Source organism: Cnephaeus nilssonii (genome assembly GCF_951640355.1).
Source record: "Cnephaeus nilssonii genome assembly, chromosome: 13".
Classification (NCBI taxonomy): domain Eukaryota; kingdom Metazoa; phylum Chordata; class Mammalia; order Chiroptera; family Vespertilionidae; genus Cnephaeus; species Cnephaeus nilssonii.
Window position 1 is genome coordinate 29,419,967 of NC_137084.1, and position 20,164 is coordinate 29,440,130.

The 20,164-nt window shown below is 44.8% G+C and overlaps 1 protein-coding gene across 2 annotated transcripts; it reads left to right on the top strand.

Moving 5' to 3' along the window:
* Positions 1–978: 978 nt before the first annotated feature.
* On the top strand, positions 979–18,296 carry E2F8 (E2F transcription factor 8). Of its 2 annotated transcripts, none has more exons than XM_079787217.1 (13): positions 979–1,227; positions 2,406–2,531; positions 4,445–4,723; positions 5,097–5,253; positions 6,922–7,236; positions 7,433–7,594; positions 9,247–9,384; positions 10,986–11,189; positions 11,506–11,593; positions 11,842–12,373; positions 15,940–16,072; positions 16,828–17,222; positions 17,596–18,296. In XM_079787217.1, exons 2-13 carry the CDS (start codon positions 2,517–2,519, stop codon positions 17,776–17,778), a joined length of 2,601 nt encoding a protein of 866 aa, XP_079643343.1. In that variant the 5' UTR covers positions 979–1,227; positions 2,406–2,516; the 3' UTR covers positions 17,779–18,296. The 2 variants fall into 2 exon arrangements, with proteins under 2 accessions (XP_079643343.1, XP_079643342.1); XM_079787216.1 differs by lacking the exon at positions 979–1,227 and adding an exon at positions 1,689–2,145.
* The last annotated feature ends 1,868 nt before the right edge of the window (positions 18,297–20,164 follow it).

Consider the following 20,164-nt stretch of genomic DNA (forward strand, 5'->3'; position numbering starts at 1 on the left):
AGTCAGCACCGGGTGATTCATAGCCACAAAAGTAGGAGATGGGACCGGGGAATCGTAGCCCAGGACTTGCTGTAGTTGACACACGAAATTACAAAAAAAAAAGGAGGAAGCGCTCACACCGAACAGCCGAGAGATGGGCGCCCTGATCTAGGTGTGGTTGGGCAATCCGTGCGGTCCCGGAACTCCAACGCAGATCCCCAGGAAAGGGGAAACGTTTTAAGGCAAATAACAGGAGCCAGACAACCAGGGCGCAGGCAAGGCGGCGCTGCCGCCCGGGCTTCGGGTTCCCTGTCTGCAAAACGAAGCGTGTTGGACTACAGCGTCTCCCAACCCTGCTATCAATCTACAACTATGTAATAGTTCACGTTGAAGCTTCCCGAGGCTCGGAAACAGGAAAACGAGGGAAAGGGAGGTGCGGGTGGGAGACCAGGAGAGGGAGCGGCGGACGCCCAACAAGCTTGGCGGGTATTCAACCCTAACCCTCCTTCCTCTTCACACACCTGAGTTCTCAGGTCTCCGCCAACACCCCGCGCCCATCGAGTTTGGCACCAGTGGGCCAAGCCTCTCCCTCCACACACCAATTTCTCCTCGGAGCCACGGGGCAGAGGGTGATCGGCACAATCATGCCTGCCAGGGATGGCAGGGGGAAGGGTCCCGGCTAGGGTCCGGAGGGTAGGTGAATGCATCTGGGGCTGGGCAGGGGTCGCAGAGCGCGCGAGTCCCAGTCCGACGGCCCCTGGAGGGCCAAACTTCATTCCCCACCTTTGAGTCAGAGGAGGGGGGTGCTTGCAAATTAAAAGGAAAAAAAAAAAAGTTGCTGAACTTTTCCCCCAACACCGTCGTAGAGGCGGGTCCGGAGGGCGGCGCCTGTACGGTGATTCGCGGCCGGTTCGGATCTGGAGGCTCGGATTGGCGCGCGATGTCCGGGGCCGGGAAGAGTGGGCGTGGGGGAGGGGAGCGGCCCGCCCTGCCCGCGGGATGGGCTCGCGCGGGGAGCGGGTTAATTTCAAATCGGGGGCTTGACTGCTCCTGGACGGTCACGCTACCACTGCTCTCCCGCCGGCCCGCCAGTCCCGGTCCCGGCGTTCCCTTCTGGCACCCACCTCGGCACGGCAGAAGGACCGACTGGACGGCCCGACTCGCGGGGCTCCGGAGCCTGAGTGGGGAAGAGCGCCGAGGAGTCCCCGCTCAGATTCCGCCCGCTCCGACCGTGAGGTGAACTGACAGGTCAGCGGGACGCCGAGGGGAGCAGCGCCCGGCCAGCCGGGCACCGGGAGAGAGCTGGGGAGGGCTGCGGCGGCGGCGGCCGTTTCCCGCCTCTCGCTCCGCCGGGGGCGGCGGAGGGAGGAGCTGAGCTCCCGCGCAGAGGGGAGGGGGCGAGCGAGGGGGAGGGGCGGGGTGCCGAGGTTCCGGGCGCGGGTTTGCCCGCGCTCTAGCCCCGCGCTGCTAAGGGGCGGCGCCGGCCACAGTCCGGCTTTCCGCGCCAAATTTTTAAATCGAGGGCGGAAGGTCCGGGCCCGCCCCTGGCACCTCCAACCAATCAGAGGCCCGCGGGTGGCTCTCTGAGTGGTCGGCAACCGTTGCCCTGGAAACCGCGAGGATGCTGTCCGGAAACTGCCCCGCGGGCGGCGCGCGAACCGGGCCGCGGGGGAGGGGGCAATTGACCTGGTGGAGGGGAAAGAGCGCTGCGTGCGAAGCGTGTGGCGCCAGAGGGACTGTACCTGGTCACCTTACGGAGCCAGGGCAGTCTTCCAGGGCGGGGTTCAACCTCGTGAAGCGAACTGGCCCTCCGAATAGCTAGTACAGAGCGCTTTGCATCTTTAGGAAAGCCTTTATAAAAATCTGAATCATAAGGCGTTCTTTAAATGCCCAGAGTGTGTTGGGAGCTTAAGAACTGAATTTGGAATTTGCCTATCAAGCTATTTTCCAAGACTTGACTGCTGAGCCTATGCACGTGTGTGAGTGTCAGGGGAGAAATTCAAGCATCGAAATTCAGGCTTTTAGCCAGACACTTGGGGTCGTGTCACTTCAGCGGAACCTAGGCTCGCGAGCTCAGTCTTCAGCCCTGACCTGTGACTGGGTGGGTGCTTGAGCTGGCTCCAGTCCGTTCGGAGGGCTTCCAGGAGTGGCCTGACTTCTCTGAAGGTGAGAGCGGGCTGTCACTGGAAATGCTGTGGGTTGCTTGAAGTCTCATTACAGCGGATCCGTTTGCTGAGAGAATTTACAGGCGTTTGATGTAGTTCCCTGCCCAATGGGGCTATCTCTGGTCTGGAATAAAATGTACATGCAGATTGTCAGTTTTCGTTAGTCTTTGTTTCTGTAGCCTATGGTGTCTGTGAAGGAATTTTCAGTGGATCTCCTGCTTTTATTTTTCTTTAATTTTGCTATTTCCTTTTTTCTTTCAGGATATTAAATTTTAATAGAATTGTGTGGACCACCTGAACCATCAGGATATTTGGAGGAACTTCAGATTTTTTATTTTTTTAAAAACTCTAAAAGTATGAGAAATTTACAGGATGGAGAACGAAAAGGTACCTTTTTAACTTCAGTATTTATTCTTTGTTTTAAATAAATTATCATCCTAATTTAACTCATAATTTTTCAATATCCAATATCTTAATAATTTTGCATCCTCTTTTAGTTGGCTTCTGTAAAAACCCATAAGGAAGGGAAATTTAATTTTTGAAGAGGAAGACAGTTGCCCAGAGTTAAAATAATCTTAAGTCTCAAATAGATAAGCAGAGAGAAAAGTTATTTTTAAGAATAGTAAAATTTGTTAGTTTCATTATGATATTTCTGAGAATTTTTGAACAAAAGGAATTCAGAAAGGGCATTTGACATGATTTAAGTTTGGATTTCTTTTTAAGATAATTTTCTACTGAATCACCAGCTTCTTTAACTATTGGGTCTGCAAACACTCTAAGGGAAAAAAATTTTTTTGTAAAATTGCAAAAGAATTGTCAGTGGGAGTGTCTTGACTGGTGTTCAATGACTGCTAAGTTAACAAAAAAAGAAATGTGCAAATTTCCTAAAAGTTTTATGTATTAGTCAACTGAGAAAATGGCGGATTTGGCGGTTACTTTGATAGCCTGAGGCTAAGGAGAGTAGCCTTTAGAAAAATCCCTTCCTGGGTAAGCGCCTCTCCAGTACACATGCTCAGGAGGGTTTCCCATTGGAAACCTTACATGGCTTTATGTAAGAGTGCCATAGTTGGATTGAGGATTCACGTCGGGTGTGACTTCTCGAAGCCTGGCTGTCCTCTTCTGCAGAACGGGACTATAGGATTTGGTGAAAATACAAACTGATAATCCTAAGGAGTCACAGGCATACAAAATAGTCCCATTAATCTTTGTTTCTAAAGTCACTGAGGAATTAGTGTGTCTCTCTATTCTTTCGCTTATTGCCATTCCAAGCATTTTCTTTAAAAATAGATTGGAAGGATATGTGGGGTCCCTAGTGTCCAAAAGTAGAAGAAACGTGGTCTCCATTAGTCTTATTTCTGAACTGCTGTCAATTTACCCTTTTACGCCTCAGTAGCAGTTCCCCCACTGCCAGGGAGAAGCTTTGTGACTTTGAGTAACTAATTTTATTCTCCATCAGTAAAGTGAAGGGGTAGATATTCAAAGGGCAGCCTTTTCTGGTCAGAAATCCTACTCTTTGGCACTCTGGATTTTGCTCCCTACCAGATTTTTACCAGCAAGTCTGACCACATGCTAGCCCTCACCCTCGTCTTCTTGGCTGTCTGACTCTTCTACATCAGTGGTGTTTTATTGAGCACCTACTGCATGCAGCCGTTGTGCTGGTTACACAGATGAATGGGACATTGTTTCTGCAACGGAGACCTTTACTTATTACAGTTTCACTTGTGTTAGGGCAGTGGTCGGCAAACTCGTTAGTCAGCCGAGCCAAATATCAACAGTACAACGATTGAAATTTCTTTTGAGAGCCGAAAACCGACTTCTGCACATGGGCCACGAAGTTTCAATCGCACTGTACATGCGCGCCCGCACGTGGTATTTTGTGGAATAGCCACACGCAAGGGGCCAAAGAGCCGCATGTGGCTCGAGAGCCGCAGTTTGCCGACCACTGTGTTAGGGGAAGCTGAGTGAAAGGTGTAGGAACTCTCTGCTATCTTTGCAACTTGACTCGAAAGCTAAAATTATTTCAACATAAAAAGTTAAAAATACGTAAATTTTGAAATTTTTTAATCCTTGGAACAAGAGATGAAAAAAATTAAATCCATGTTTTGTTGCAAAATTTTTTTTAAAAAATGGGAGCATTAGTTTTTAAAAGGACAGGTATCAATATCATTACTAATTTAATCAACTCTGCAACCTCCTTTGGCACTCTTTCCCGTAGCAATATTCTATTGTATAATTTCTAGAGTCAAAAGCTATCTGATAAATCCTGTTTTACAGTGAATTTAATTATTGTTTTAAACCAGGAAAATCTCTTTTTTGAGCCACATAAAAGGGGACAGATGAAAACACCTCTGAAAGAATCCACTACAGCAAATAGAGTGTTGGCAGAGATCCAGCCTGACTTTGGCCCTTTAACCACACCCACCAAGCCCAAGGAAATCTCCCAGGGAGAACCCTGGACACCAACAGCCAACCTGAAAATGCTCATCAGTGCCGTGAGCCCCGAGATCCGCAACAGAGATCAGAAAAGGGGGCTGTTCAACAACAGAAATGGATTACCTAAGCCCAAAGATTGTTTACACGTAGGTTTGCAGAGGACTGAAGGGATTTGGGGGGAGGAGAAGAGTAGCTATTGCAGAAATGCCAGCAATATAATGTATCGCCATCCCCAGACTATTAGCCTCCTCCAAAGCACGAGAAAGATTTGGACCCCATCCATTATAGCACTGGGAATTCTGAACCTTGGACTTACTTTCAGCTCAAGCTTTCCTTTTAGATCTGCCACACAGCTTATACTGGCTCCACACCTTATACTCCCCGCCCCCCCGCTAAACCCCCCAATTTTGCAGCTATTTAAACAAAGCACTCGTACCAGTGTTAGTCATAGAATGCAGATGCCCCTAATATATCTGTCAAACTTGATTTCATAAGACATATTTACCTCTTCCTTTGTAGGAACACTTATCAGGAGACGAATGTGAGAAATCCCAACCAAGTCGAAAAGAGAAAAGTTTAGGATTATTGTGTCATAAATTCTTAGCACGATATCCTAACTATCCCAACCCTGCTGTGAATAATGACATCTGTCTTGACGAAGTAGCTGAGGAACTTAGTAAGTATGCAAACAGCTCACTGAAATGGTGAAAAAAGTGACTTTGTGGACTTACGCCTTCAGACTCACACTCATCTAGACAGTGTAGTGACACAAAGAAGGCCACAGAGAATTATGAATCTCGAAAGCCCTATTAATTCAGGAATAAAGGCATATAGTTTCCAATGTCAGTGAGTCTTAAAACAACAAAAAATCACAATGGAGATTGCTTGGGACTGCATTTCAAAAGCTCTGCAGCTTTAAAGGAAGGCAGCATTGTTTTATGACTTGTTTCATATCAGCTACAACTTGGAACTTCTCTCTTGGCTCTGTGGTTGAAAAGCCAGGCTGTGGAATGGTGTCTGCACAGTTTATGATGAGCATCAGCTTGGGTGGGGAGGAGCAGGGCTTTAGCGCTCCCTGCCGCTCAACGCTGTTATAAGGACCGATGCATTTTCTGAGCGTTTGGCAAAATTACTGTGTCCTCCCTGCCCCCTTTTACTCCTTTCTTTAAAGACTCAAATCTAGTTATAGCTAAGAAGAGGTCTAAGGCAAATTTGGGGCACCTTTTTAATCATGAAAGTATCTTAAACTTCAAAGAGATATGCAGGATATTTTAATATATAGCTATTAAGCCATAAAGTTTTGATCTAATACATGTTTATAAAGGTTAATTTTACTTCACATTTTAAGAATATGCCATTGATAGTCATCGATTCACCTACATCATTGTAGCTATGTCGGATGTACTCTGTAATTCAGCAGGCATCTATTGATCGCCTACTATGTGCCAGGCAGTGTTGTAGCCACTTGTGATAACATCAGTGAACAAAAAGGAAAAATGCCTGCTCCCATGGAATCAACATTCTAGTGGGAGCAATAGACACTATTCAAAGGACCTAATGAGAAATTATAACGTATGTTAGTTAGAAGGTCATACATGTTATGGAAAAAAGAAAACGTGGACCGGGATAAAAGGATTGAGCGGGAGTGCTGGGGGCGTGTTTTGCAATTTTAAAGTAAGCAGTCAGGTCAGGCCTCAGTTTGACAAGGTGACATTTGAGCAAGGACTTGAAAGAACTGAGGTGGGGAGCCATGTGGACATCTGGGAGAGGGATTCCAGGCAGAGGAATAGCCCAGCACCAAGGCCTTCAGGCAAAGGCATATGTGGCAGGTTCCAGGAACAGTAAGAAATCTCAGCACCTTATAGCTATCATATGACAACCGTGCGTGTGTGTGTGTGTGTGTGTGTGTGTGTGTGGCGGGAGGGGGGGGGAGTAACAGAAAAAAACAGGTTGTAAAGTGTGGTATTTGGAGTATTAAAGATTTGATTTTGCCACTTACTGGCTCTGTGCCCTGGGGTGAGCCACTTAGCCAGCCTGAGCCTCGATTTCCTCCTCATTCAAGTGTGCAGGATAATACCTACCTCACACGTTTAGGCTAGAAATTTCTTAAAGCCATATGGCACATAGTAGACCCTCAATAAATGGCATCTCTAATTCATGTCAATTAATTTGTACCCTTTGAGAGTAGGGACATGTCTTTCTCATCTTCACCCTTGTTGAGTGTAAATAAGTTGTAACATCCAGAACCTACTGACAAATAACCATGGAAGAAAAAAAAGTTATTCAATTCTGTACACATTCCAAAATCTGATCCTAGTAACATACAGCTGCTCATTCCTTGTAGATGTTGAGCGTCGACGCATTTACGATATCGTGAATGTCCTAGAGAGTTTACACATGGTGAGCCGCCTGGCCAAAAACAGGTACACTTGGCACGGGCGGCATAATCTCAACAAAACCCTGGTGGCTTTGAAAATCGTCGGGGAGGAAAACAAATACGCCGAGCAAATCATGATGATCAAGAAGAAGGAATATGAACAAGAGTTTGACTTCAGTAAGAGTTGCAGTGTAGAGGATCATGTCACCAAGGCAAACACGGACCAAAACGGGCACGCAGACACGTGTTTTGTCGAACTCCCGGGAGTGGAATTTCGAGCAGGTGAGAGCTGATAGTCACAAGGTCTAAAAAGGAGGTTCCTTCGGAAACACTGCTCTAAAGCTACTGCTGCCTTTCATGTTAAAATGCCGCAGTTGTCAACTGTCTGGTCAGGTGGTGGTATTTTTAGCCTTGTTACTTTAGAAGTCACTCGTCCCTTCATGCATTTTAATTCTCTAATCCTCAATCTTCTTCAAAGCCTCTGTAAACAGCCGCAAAGACAAGTCTTTAAGAGTGATGAGCCAGAAGTTTGTGATGCTGTTTCTGGTGTCAACGCCTCAGATAGTGAGCCTAGAAACTGCTGCCAAGATTTTAATTGGGGAGGACCACGTGGAAGATTTGGATAAAAGCAAATTTAAAAGTAAGTGTCATGACTCCGTGGACTTTTGGACCTGTTCTTAATAAAATAAAATCTCTGTTACAAACTGATTTCCAAATATATTTGCTATATAAATAGGTCTTCTCTAATTATGCTTTTGTATTTTCACTTCTCCCCAGAAGCCATGGCCATCCTGCTTTAACTAATGTGTATGATCCAAAAGATATGCATATAACTACTCTGATTTGTCTGACAGTTTGTTAAAAGTTACCTCGTTTGCTACTGTAGCATTGTCGCATTTTACTAGTATACAATCTGTGGTTGCCTGAAGTCTAAATGAGCAGTAAACTAAAGTGGGACTGGAACTCGGGTCTCTGCTATTTCCACTGTCTCTCATATGTCAGAGTACAAATAACTTCTAAAATTGTCCCCAGAAGTGAATTGCGGCACAGTTGGTTTGCCAGTTTGAAAGAGTGGTTTTGGCCAAAATATTTGCTCAAAGTTGGAATAGGATTATAGGTTGGATTCCTGGCACAGAATTCTGCCCTCACATCTATAACAGACTTTGTAGGATCCTCCATGAAGGCAGAGAGAGGGTGTGGAAAAAAGTGCTTAGCAGACAGGGAGGGGTGTGCTGCACGCCCATCTCGCCAGGAGGCATTAGCAGACCACTAAGTAGGGAATGAGGCTAGCCTGAGCAAGGGACACTTTGGGGACCCAGCAGAGGCTATGGGAACACCTGGGGGCTGTCACAAATACCCCTTCCCATCCCTGAAGAGCTGTACTGGTCTCAGGAAAGGATATTCAGACATCCGTGGGTTGATAGTGGCTCTATCAAGATAAAACTAAGTAGAGAAAAAGGCAATAATGCCGACAATTGGCTTGGGAGATCTGCAATTTCAGAAAACACGTCCTGATACTACAAATGAGCTGCCTGCTTTTCTGAGTCACCAGTTTTCAGCTCTCCATTTCCCTGGTTAGTCACAGCCTTGGAAACCATTCCAGGAACTGCAGGTGTATAATTTGCTGAATCCCCAGGGAACTCGGAATTTTCTGGCGTGGCTAGGAAGAAGCGGCTTGATTTATAATTTTGTACTACCAAGCTGGAGGTAAAAGCAGACTATCTGTAACAAAACTTGTTCATATATATATAAGATCTGTAGAATTAATAAATCTAGTCTTTGCATATTATATAAGGACAGTCTAACAATTTACAAATTTTGATGGACTATGGAACTTTCCACACTTATGATATTAAGTCAGTCTTACTGTTATAAATTCTCACAAGCAGGAAAGCAATGCATTTATCATTAATGCTTTATTTCTTCTGTTCATAAAATTCTTCTGAATCCTCATTAGGAGATGGCCCGGTAATGGTGACCTTTTGTCAAAAAATCTGTGACATGTTCCTGACAGGGTGATCTCATTCAGTCATTTTTCCTTTTTCAACACACGCTTCTGTCATTTCACAATTCAGTACCCGCAGTCACTGAGTCTTTTCAATATTTAAACTACTTTTTGTTTTAACTAAAGCAGTATCACTAGGCTAACTTTAAAAGAGTCACATTTTTCTCTGCCTGACATTGATGGTTAGGATCGGATGGCTCTTTGAATATATGAAATCCTTAAGAAGCAAAGTCCTTTGATCTTTCATTATTCCATTAAGTGGTGTATATGAATTTTTTTCTCCCCAGCAAAAATTCGGAGGTTGTATGATATAGCTAATGTTCTGAGTAGCCTGGATCTCATCAAGAAAGTTCACGTTACTGAAGAAAGAGGCCGAAAACCAGCTTTTAAATGGATAGGCCCAGAAATCGGTCCTAATCCCAGTGGTATGTAATCTATTTTCTTAAATTCTTTGCTTCATTGTTTTGAATTAACACATATTTAGGGATTGTTCTCCCTTCCCCTGCCTACCCACACTCCACATGGAAAGAACATATACAGGATAAATGAAAAGATGAGTGCCAATAAGGAAGGTCTGGCTACTGGCCCCATCATCAAGCCAAGGTTTATACCCACCTCCCACACAGTGCCCAGGAGGTAGAATCTGAATGGGAAAGGATTTGGAAAAGTTGAAAGCACCACAGAACATAAGATACTATTGCTATCGTTCTTATGCTTCTCAGTGACCATGACAGAGCCTGTCCACATGGGGAATATGAAATGAATTCATCCCGGGGTCAGGATCCTGGTCTCCGTTTCAACTCTGGGATTCTGACACTGCATTCCACCAAAGCTCCCGCACAGAAGTGTTAGAAAGTGGCAAGAACATGGGCCATGGAGGCAGAGGGAGACTTGGTGTCCAGTATCAGCTCTGCCACTTATTAGCTGTGTGGCCCTGGGCACGTTACTCCTGCAAGGCTGGGTTTCCTCACCTGCAAAATGGGGAGAACCGTGGCGCCTTTGTGAGGTTATTGTCAGGTGGGATGTAATCTCAGAGAGAGGTCCTTTGCCACAGGGATTTGTAGTGCAGGCTCTGGGGCCACCCTGGTGGAGTTCATATCCCAGACCCACATTCCACCAGCTGAGAGACCATGCCTCATTGGTTAAGGTCTGAATGGGGATGCATTTCCTGAGAAGTACCTCCCCCGTGGAGTGGTTGAGAGTGTCTTACTTAGTGTGTTCAGGCTGCTATAACAGAATACCATGGACTGAGTGGCTTATAAACAACAGAAATTTGTTTCTTACAGTTTTGGAAGTCGAAGATCAAAGTTTTCATTGTAAGCTCACATGAGGGAAGAGGAGCTCCTGTTCAAGAAGGCTCTGCCCTCATGACCTTAGCACCTCCCACAGGCCTCACTTCCTAATATTATATTGAGCATTAGGTTTTGACATGAATTGGGGGTTGGGAGGAGCACACATATTCAGTCCATAGCAGTGAGGGTCACCGTATTTCATCAGATTAATACTCCACTGATGCTCTGGCCAATGTTGCTCAGTGGACTGGAGCATCCTCTCATACACCGAAGGGTCGTGGGTTCGATTCCCAGTCAGGGCACATACTCAGGTTGTGGGTTCAATCCGCAGTTGGGGAGGCATTCCATCAGTTTTTCTCTCTCCTTCTCCCTTCCTCTCTAGAATCAATGAAAAACATATCCTGGGGTGAGGATTAAAAAAATAAAAGACCACTGATTATAAGATGCACAATTTTTTATATATCAATAAGAGAAAAAAAAACCTGATAATTATGCCATAGCACACCACTGGTTATAAGTTACAATGGATTTTCGAAATGTTAAGTGTGAAATCTTATCTCAGAATTCAAGGTTTTATTTAAATAAAAGCCCATAACGCAGTGTCCGGCATGTGATTGGTGATCTAGAACTGCTGCCACTTAATTCCTAAAATCATGTTAGAACTGCGCTTTGACCTTACATCCCAAGAGGAAGATGAATCGCTCACGATTTAACGCCCTGCCCTTTTCTTTCAGGTGTGAACCCTGTCCTTTCTTTCTCCACCTCGGATGTGGAAGTGAGGCAGCCTTCAATCGAGAACTGTGCCAAAAACCTCTTTTCCACACATAGGAAGCCAAACTTTACTCGGCACCCATCTCTTATCAAACTGGTAAAGAGCATAGAAAGTGACCGGAGAAAGATCAGTTCTGCTCCCAGTAGCCCTATCAAGACCAGCAAAGGTGTGTTTTCAATCACGTCAGGGCTCTGCAGGGAAGAAGTCCTTGTTACCTGATTTTTTTAGATCCCTATGAGACTTGGAGGAGAATTGTTTCCATATCCATATGCTTAACCCCCCTTGAAGCCTAACTTATGCATGAATTAGACTCTAATTACTAGAGGATTAGTAGTTTGTGGGGGGTTTTGTTTAACTGCTGTGTGCTTTGGAGGGAGATGCATTTTTTGTGTGTTCATTGGGCTTCGATGATCTGTCATCTGTGTGAGCATTTATTCTTTCGCTTTGACCAACACCCACACCCCTTCTTTCTATTTTACCAGCTGAGAGTTCTCAGAATTCTGAACCCTTCCCAAGTAAAATGGCTCAGCTCGCAGCAATTTGCAAAATGCAGTTAGAAGAGCAATCAAGGTAGGTTGGCAATCAAGGTGGGTGGGATGAAGGACGTAGCTGCATCATTAGGATTACTTACTTTATGTAAGAAAAGGCACTAGCCTTGGAAACTGGGGAGACAGTCTTTTTCTGAAACTCACAGCAAAATATTACGGAAACTATCTGCTGGTTTCATAAAAGCAAGGCTTTCCATCTGGGACAGTCTAAAGTGGTAGAACATTTTAGAGAAAATGTGTTTATGTCATGTTTTAAATCTTGTCTTTTAGTGAATCCAGAAAGAAAGCAAAATCACAGCTGGCCAGATCCGGGCACTGCAAGCCAGTGGCCCCTCTGGACGCCTCAGTGAATGCTGAGCCGGAGCTCCCAGCACCGCCCCTCATCCAGCCCCTGGGGGTGGTCCCTTTGTTCCCCAGCCCATTGTCATCGGCGGTGCCCGTAATCCTACCTCAAGCCCCTTCGGGCCCGTCCTATGCCATCTACTTGCAGCCTGCCCATACCCACACCATGATGCCGCCCCAAGGCCTGAGCCCGACAGTCTGCCCTAACCCCTCTTCTAAAGCTACGAGACCAAAAGACTGCACAGATGCCACCACCGAGAAAGCAGCCAATGATGCCACCAAGCCCAATGTCTCCATCAGGCCAGTTAGCCTGTTGCCCATGCCGGAGAGACAGGGTGCACAGAATGGAGACACAGAATCTGCTGGAGAGAGAGGCTCAAAGAGGGCAAGCATGCTCGAAGACAGTGGTTCCAATAAGAAATTTAAAGAGAACCTAACAGGATTTGAAAATGTCTCCACAGTAAGTACATCCTTGCAATGTGCAAAGTATTAGGAACTCCCCAACTGATTAGAGGAGGATTTGGTGGCTTGTGAAATCTACCAGAGCAAAGAGCAGTCTCTCAGAAGACAAGGAACTGTTCCTTAGCATCCGTAATGCAAACAAAGCCCCAGACAGCTAATCCCCTGGCTGGGACGATGGCAGGGACATTTTTAGCCTTTGGAGGAAGGGATTATTTGCTGTCTTTTTAAAGCACCATGGGTGGTTGTCCTTAGTCCATTTCTCCACCACACACTGGAATGCAAACACCTGTCATGAAAGTCTTAAATAATTTACAAGCAGATGTAACCCCCAATGAATGGATGGATACATGGGGTTCCAGTGACTCCTACTTTCTGAGTCAGTGCCTAATGTTTGTTTGATGTCATGTAACTGGCACCTGTTGCCTAGAAGATAAATTGTTCCCCCTGTTTTTACTTTCTAAAATCGAAACCAAAATTTCTATTTTGTGTAAGAAAAATCTTAACTTGTAAGTATATTTGAGACACTGGTTTCTAGGGATTGTGATGTTCCCAATCATTTTTTCCCTAGGTGGAGTAGAGCTCAAGAAGGAATTAACATTTATTGGATGTCAGGAAGATTAGGCACTTTTACATACATTATCTCATTTTCCTCCCTTAGGACAATTATTTGTGAAAGACATGATCACAGAATGAGCACCACTCAATGTGGGAGCAGATGTTACTCTCTCATTCTGTCGCTGCTTAACTCGCATTCTTTTATTTCTCTACATCTTGTTTCCCCGCATCTATAACAAATTTGTTCCACCAGTTTTTTCCCGATCATCTACCGGGTATAAAACACTGTGCTGTGGTCCAAACCAAACCGAACCCAGCACCTTCCTTTGGTGATGGTTACCTTTGGAGTACTTGCCGCGGGGCCCTATTACAGTTTTTGTGAGGCTAGGTGAATTTATTACATGATGATATATGTAAAAGGGATGTGATTCTTATAAGATGAAGGGTATTATCTGTAACTTACTATTAAGGAGGCTTTAGAGTTTGTCAAGTCTTCCCTTAGGATGGCCTCATGGTAACCGTTCAAAATCTCTTAGTATAGTGTCATTTTGTATGTAATATCCATGCTAGGGAGAAAATTACACGGCTTGTGCCTGATTGGATTTTTGGGGGGAGGTCCATAATCTCTTTGGGCCAATGGGGTAATTTAATAATGGTCTCCTGTTGCTCACTTAGTTATTCAGGATTAGGGTTTTCAGTGGATAGATTTTCCATGTCCCCCTGCTTCTTTTTTCATCTCTGTGACTTCATTTTGACCATTTCTTTTTAGCATGAACTGAGCAGAACAAAGAAAATGTGTTAATTTGTGTATTAATTCATTCACCAAACATTTACTGAGAATCTACACTTCTGAGGGTGGAGAGAAGACAGTATACAAATAACACAAACATATCAATAAATAATAAGAAGAACTACAGTGAAAATAAACTAGGATGTGTAATAGGAAGAGGGGGTAAGAGGGCTAATGTAGGCTAGATGAGATCATAACATGCAAGTTGAAATATGTCAAATTCATTCATCCTGCTCATTTAATAATTCTTTGGTGTTTTTTTTTCAAAAAGGGAATTGGCATTGTAGGCTAAAAGATGTTATGATGAATGTAGTTTGTAGAAAACTGAAAAATAACCTGTAGTGGAGTACTACAGGTTTTGCTGAAGACTTGAAAGAATTAAACCAGCAACTTGTACTACGAGAGCATGATTAACAATAGCAAAATAGCTAAGAGGATTTGTAAAATCCCTAAATTCACTCGTTAACAATTTCTATCTCTGCAGCTTTCAAGGAACCTACCAGTAAAGAGAATGAGCAGTGCCAAGCAGCTAAGAAACCAAATTTTAAAGTTTGTGGTCCACTTTTAGCATTGTGGGTTCTGAACTGATTGGTTCCCAAGGAAAAGACATGACTATTAACAGCTAGATCAAAGTGTAGACTGTTGTTTTAACAATGTCCAGAAGAAAGATCTGGACACACACACACACACACACACACGTTTACAAGAGCAGCTTTCAGCTATTGCCAGTCCCGCTCAGGCTAAGGCCGAAGCAGGCTTCTTGGGCTTTCTCTGTTTGGTCAGGTACAGTGATCTAGCAGGCACGGGGAGGATGCGCACAGCCCAACACTCAGGCCGTTTCCATTTGGTCTGTAATGTTACTGCCTAAAAGCTTTTGCTACATGGCAGTTGAGTCTCTCATGTGAATGAATCCGTTCTCTTTTTTTACCTTAGTTTTTGAATTCTGGTGCCGTGCCCTTTAGTTTGTAATAGTATATGCATGTTTTCTTGATAATCATTAGAACCTAAAGTATTGGAAACAAATCTGTAGTTGTATAACTCCTTTGTTCTAAATCAGGGATCAGTAAACATCATTCTGTAAAGAACCAGATAGTAAGGATTTTTTACTTTGTAGACTATGTCGCCATTGTACCTATTCCACTCTGCCATGGTAAAAAGAAAATAGAAAAGCAGCTATAGACAATACATAAATGAATAGGCATGGCTGTGTTCGATGCAATTTTACTTACAAAAACAGACAGGAGGCTGGCTTTTGGCCCATGGTTTGGCAACCCCCTTCTCTAAATCAACATTTCTTAAAATGTGTTTTCTCTGAATTCCAATACTACCAAAAATTTAGTTGCCAGATAGCCTGGGAAATGCTACAGGCTGGAGGCTCCCCCTTGGAGATTTACAATGCATGCCACTATTAAAGAAATTCTCTAATTAAAACACCATTTTCCTGTGAATTCAGCATTTCCCAAACATACTTGAGCATGATTCAAGTGGTGCTTGCTTGCATCCCCTGAAACTAGGGTACTTCAGAATACTCTGGGAAATACCATTCTATGTAATTCAAGAACAATCTATAATAACATAACAGTGTCACTATGGTGTCCAACTGCATTCACTTAGTTCCCACAGTTAGCACCACATCATACCAAGGAGTCTGAGCAGGAATTAGGATGTCGGTGTGAAAGGGATCTGCTGGGTGCATCCTCCTCTCAGCAGACTCAGTGGTAGCGTTAGGACACTTCTTAAGACCACAGAGGGCATTTAAGAACACTTGGTTTGTGCTCTGGCTGGTGTGCTCAATGGTTAGATCACCAGCCTGCACACTGAAGGGTCACAGGTTCGATTCCTGGTCAAGGACATACCTGGGTTGCAGGTTCAATCTCCGGCCCTTGTTAAGGCTCATGCAGGAGGCAACCAATCAATATGTCTCTCTCACATTGATGTTTCTCTCTCTCTCTCCTTCTCTCCTTCCCCTGCCTCCCTTCCAGTCTTTAAAAATCAATGGAAAAAATATTCATGGTTTGTATGACTCAGGACAAGTGTTGGAATGGGAGGGAGGGATATTGTCTTCAGGGAGCTGTACAGCTGTCCTGCCTATAGCCCTACTGTTTGGAAGCATCAGTCTAATGAGACAACCATCAAGGTATATTAGTCCTGGAAGAGGCACAGGGCCATTTTTCTTCCAGTATTTATGTGTAAAATAAACCCTTCCTCTTTTTTTCTAGACACTGTTCCCATCGGGATACCTAATCCCTCTCACCCAGTGCTCATCCCTGGGGGCAGAGTCCCTTTTGTCTAGTAAAGAAAACTCAGGTACATTTTCCCCAAACCACAGGATCTACAGCTCCCCGATTGCAGGTGAGTGTACATCAAGCATTTATTCAAACAGTAGGGGCCCAGTGCACGAATTCGTGCACCTTGAAAGGAACTGTGGGCCACGAGGCTGCAGTGGGCACAAGGGTGGGTCTTGGCCCATCCTCCCGCCGCAGCCCCCAGTCTCCTGTCTGCTGGCAGTCCCGCTCCCGCCTCCGCCGCTCCCATGCATTGATGGTGCCGGCCCTGCTCGCACCTGCTGACAGTGTGGAGTGATTGGGGCTGGTGCCAGCAGTGTGAGCAGGGCCAGTGCCGTCAGCAGGTGCGAGCAGCAGCTGCTGCCCCGATTGCCCCTCAGGAGCAGGGTGGGGGGTGTGGAGAAGCCCTCAGGGGCGAGCAGGGCTGTTGCCGGCAGCAGGTGACAGCACCAGGTGGGACCGCAGTGCACGGGAGCAAAGAATTTTCAGTAACCACCAGAGACTCGCCCCGATGACAGCAACCAGTGCCCCACCTTGTCTGGCGCCCCCGCTCACCTGCTTCACCTGCTGTGGCCAACGCCTGCCATGTTCTGCACGCGCCCCCTGGTGTCAGCACACATCATAGTGACCGGTTGTTTGGTTGTTCTGCCGTTCAGTCTATTTGCATATTAGGGTTTTAGATAGATAGATAGATAGATAGATAGATAGATAGATAGATAGATAGATAGATAGATGGGGTCAGTCTCAAGTTTACTTAAGCCTTGTAAGCTTCTTGGACAAATGCCTGTGCTTTTAAGATATTTTCCCTCCTTTTCTTCCCAGGTGTTATTCCAGTGACATCATCTGAACTCACTGCTGTTAATTTTCCCTCTTTTCATGTAACACCTTTGAAGCTAATGGTCTCACCAACTTCCGTGGCGGCCATACCTGTAGGGAACAGCCCGGCTCTCACTTCGAGCCACCCCATTCCCGTTCAGCACCCAAGCTCGGCCATTGTAAACTTCACCCTGCAGCACTTGGGGCTCATCTCCCCCAGTGTGCAGGTGTCTGCCAGCTCCGGGCCCGGAACTCTTCCCATGTCTTCAAGAATAGAGGCTGTTAGTGTCGTACCAGAACATGCAGGCACTCAGCAAGGAAGGGCCACCCGGTATAACTCTCCGGTCCTGGGCCAGAACCAACTGAACGGACAGTCCCTTGCCGTGATGGGGGCACAGCAGGTGAGAGTATTTCCACTCATTTTTTTCCTGGGGTTATTAAGTCCCAAATGTCAGACTTGCTTTTGCTTTTCTTCTTTGGAGAGGGAAAGGATAGGGGAGTGAGGAGGCTGAAGGCCTGCCTGCTCTCCAAGCCTGGAAAAAGTGTGCAAGGAATTCATATTATTGCTTTACTGTGAGCTTCTTTTCTTGCCTTAACAAAAATAGTTGAGAATGGAAAACTCATCCAGGCTTACCTAGCTGATTTCAAAGTATGCTGGGCTCCCACGTGTGGCATGGCCTTCCAGTCCAGTCTCGTAAATGCTGCTAGAGTTAGAGCATACCTGTCTGTGGTGTGGGTTTGACTTCTTTTTTCCATTCCTCTCTTTCCAATCAGCCTGTTCCAGTAACACCCAAAGGGTCACATTTAGTGGCCGAAAGTTTCTTCCGTACCCCAGGTGGACCAGTGAAATCGATGGGCTCACACTGCATGGATTTTGATGGTGCTAATAAAACCTCCATAGGAGCTCTCTTTGTCCCACAGCGAAAACTGGAAGTCTCAACGGAGGATGTCCATTAATAGACAAATTTGGCTTCATTTAATTTTCTAAAGAGTTGTTTAATAGAGAAGATGTACTCAGACTCGTTTGGAGAACACATTCCCTGAAAATACTGTAAATACGTTGAGGGTTTACTTAATTTCAAAACAAACACTTATTTTCTTACACATACACGCATACATATATATATATATATTTGTATTAAGCTAAATTCATCATTAATCCTAAAAAATAAAAGTAAAATGTTGAACTAAGGTATATTAAATTCTAGGGGAAAAGAATGAATTATTTCACCTGTGCCTATACCATTATGCAAAGTAACTGTATTAAAGTTTACTTCCCTTTGAGTGAATATGTGACATGCCTAACACAGCATTCTCTTAAACTTTGCACAAAGAAAAAGCTGTGATGTATAATGTATTTTTACATAGGACTATAGCTATATTTTTTTGTAATTTTAATCTGTTTTTGTTGCAGTCTGTCTTTTTGTAAAGTTTGCAACAATCCTCAATCAAGTCTATGGAAAAATTATTTATAAATGTATTTTTAATCATAAATTGTTGAAATTAAAACTTTTCTAAAATGTATTTAACATTTTCATTTGGCCAATTAGGGCACTGTGGGAAGAAAATGAAAATTTATCTCACTGACCTCAAGGGCAAATTCTTGGTGTGGAGCATCATTCCTCCTGGGTTCCCTTAGACACGCAAAGTTTACCAAATATTCCTACATTCTGTCTCTCGTGTGATCTCCCATTGGCTTCATTTTTACAGAAATGGAAATGGCTTCAGAGATTCTGTTGCTTGGTCAAGGTCACCAAGCTAAGTCTCGTGCTTCCCTTCATACCCAGGGAGGTCAGAAATGAAAGGGGGATCTGGGGTGCTCACTACCCTGCCCTGGCACCACCAGCATCTACCCCAGGCCTCCTGCTGTCTACAGAGGAGGGGCTGCAATACAGTCCTCTTACCATACTTTCCAAATGACCCAGCTCCAGGGAGGGGAAAGCAGCAGTTTCTGATTTTCTCCACACTCAAGGCTCTACACTAAATCCCTCGAGCTCCAAGAGAAGACATGAGCTACAATGTGCTGAGTGCGCATCTCCTTGCCCTTCCTTTGTTATGGGACGAATTGCAACTTGAGAATTGACACGTGCCCTCCCAGGTCAGGTTCTTAAAGGATCATCATCATATCTATTTCCCACATGTTTACTGTATGCCGGGCACTGTGTTATTCAGTTTTTAAAGCTACTCTATGAGCTAGGACTATGAGGTCACTGAGGCTCTCAGAAATTAAAGCAATAAGTCCAGAGTCACACTCAACCATGTCTATTGGCCCTCTTTGTCCATTACCCACCTACCTCCATGTGCAAGCCTAGCAACTCTGGTAGAAACCAAGCGCATTGTATCAGGGTAATCGGAGCATTTGTAAGGTCACCCCTTTCAAATATACTTTTTTTTTTTAACATAACCAAGTAAAAGGGGAGAGATTTTCACATTATCCCCTCTTCCTTCTCACCACTAGATAACCAATATGAGCTATTCCAAAGTGCCTCTGCCTTTTACACTCCTTGAAAGACATGTGAATGGTTCCTGATAGAAGAAATGGCTCCTGCCTTTAGGTGCTTATTTATAAAATACAAGGGGTGAGCAAAAGTAGGTTTGCAGTTGTCATAATAATGCAAGAATAAACTTTCATGTACTCACAACTGTAACCCTACTTTTGCTCACACCTGTATAGTTGAGGGAGACAATATATACATGTGAATAAATGAGAGAATTTTCATGCAATAAAAAAAAAATTACCAAATGGTAAATACAGACAAAAGATATAGTTCAGTGGAGGCTATGAGATTCAACTGCGTACAGACAACTTCGAGGGAAACACCAACTAGAAGCTCTTTACGTCCCTCCCCTTCCCTACAGCTGAGCTGGAGAGATTGGAGGCCTGGGTGTTGTTCTGCCCCCCTCAGTTTTCCACATGCGATACCTCCCCAGGATTGACATTTAGGGAAACCAGATGCATAGAAAGAGGTATGTTAGACTCCACGGCAGCTCTGGGGATTATCCCATTCAGTTCTGCCACTCTGACAGATTCATGGGTTTGCTCCAACACCCACCTCCTGGTATTCATGTCCCTATGCAACTCCCTCCCCTTGAGTATATGTGGGACCTATGAATCCGTTCTAACCAAAAGACACGGTAAAGGTGATGGGATGGCGTGATTACATGCACACAATTATGTGCTTCCATAAGATTGTAGTGCCTGTCTTGCTGGAGTCTCTCCCTTGCTGGCTTTGAGGAATCCAAGTGGCCACGTTGGGGAACCCAACATAGCAAGGAACTATATGCAGCCTCTTTGAGCTGAGGGTGGCCTGCAGCCAAAAACGAGCAAAAAACTGAAATCCTC

Excerpts from the sequence above, each read along its gene's own strand:
- E2F8 (XM_079787217.1), top strand. Across the intron at positions 5,254-6,921 it reads CGAAGTAGCTGAGGAACTTA|ATGTTGAGCGTCGACGCATT; the intron begins GTAAGTATGCAA and ends CATTCCTTGTAG. Across the intron at positions 12,374-15,939 it reads GATTTGAAAATGTCTCCACA|ACACTGTTCCCATCGGGATA; the intron begins GTAAGTACATCC and ends CTTTTTTTCTAG.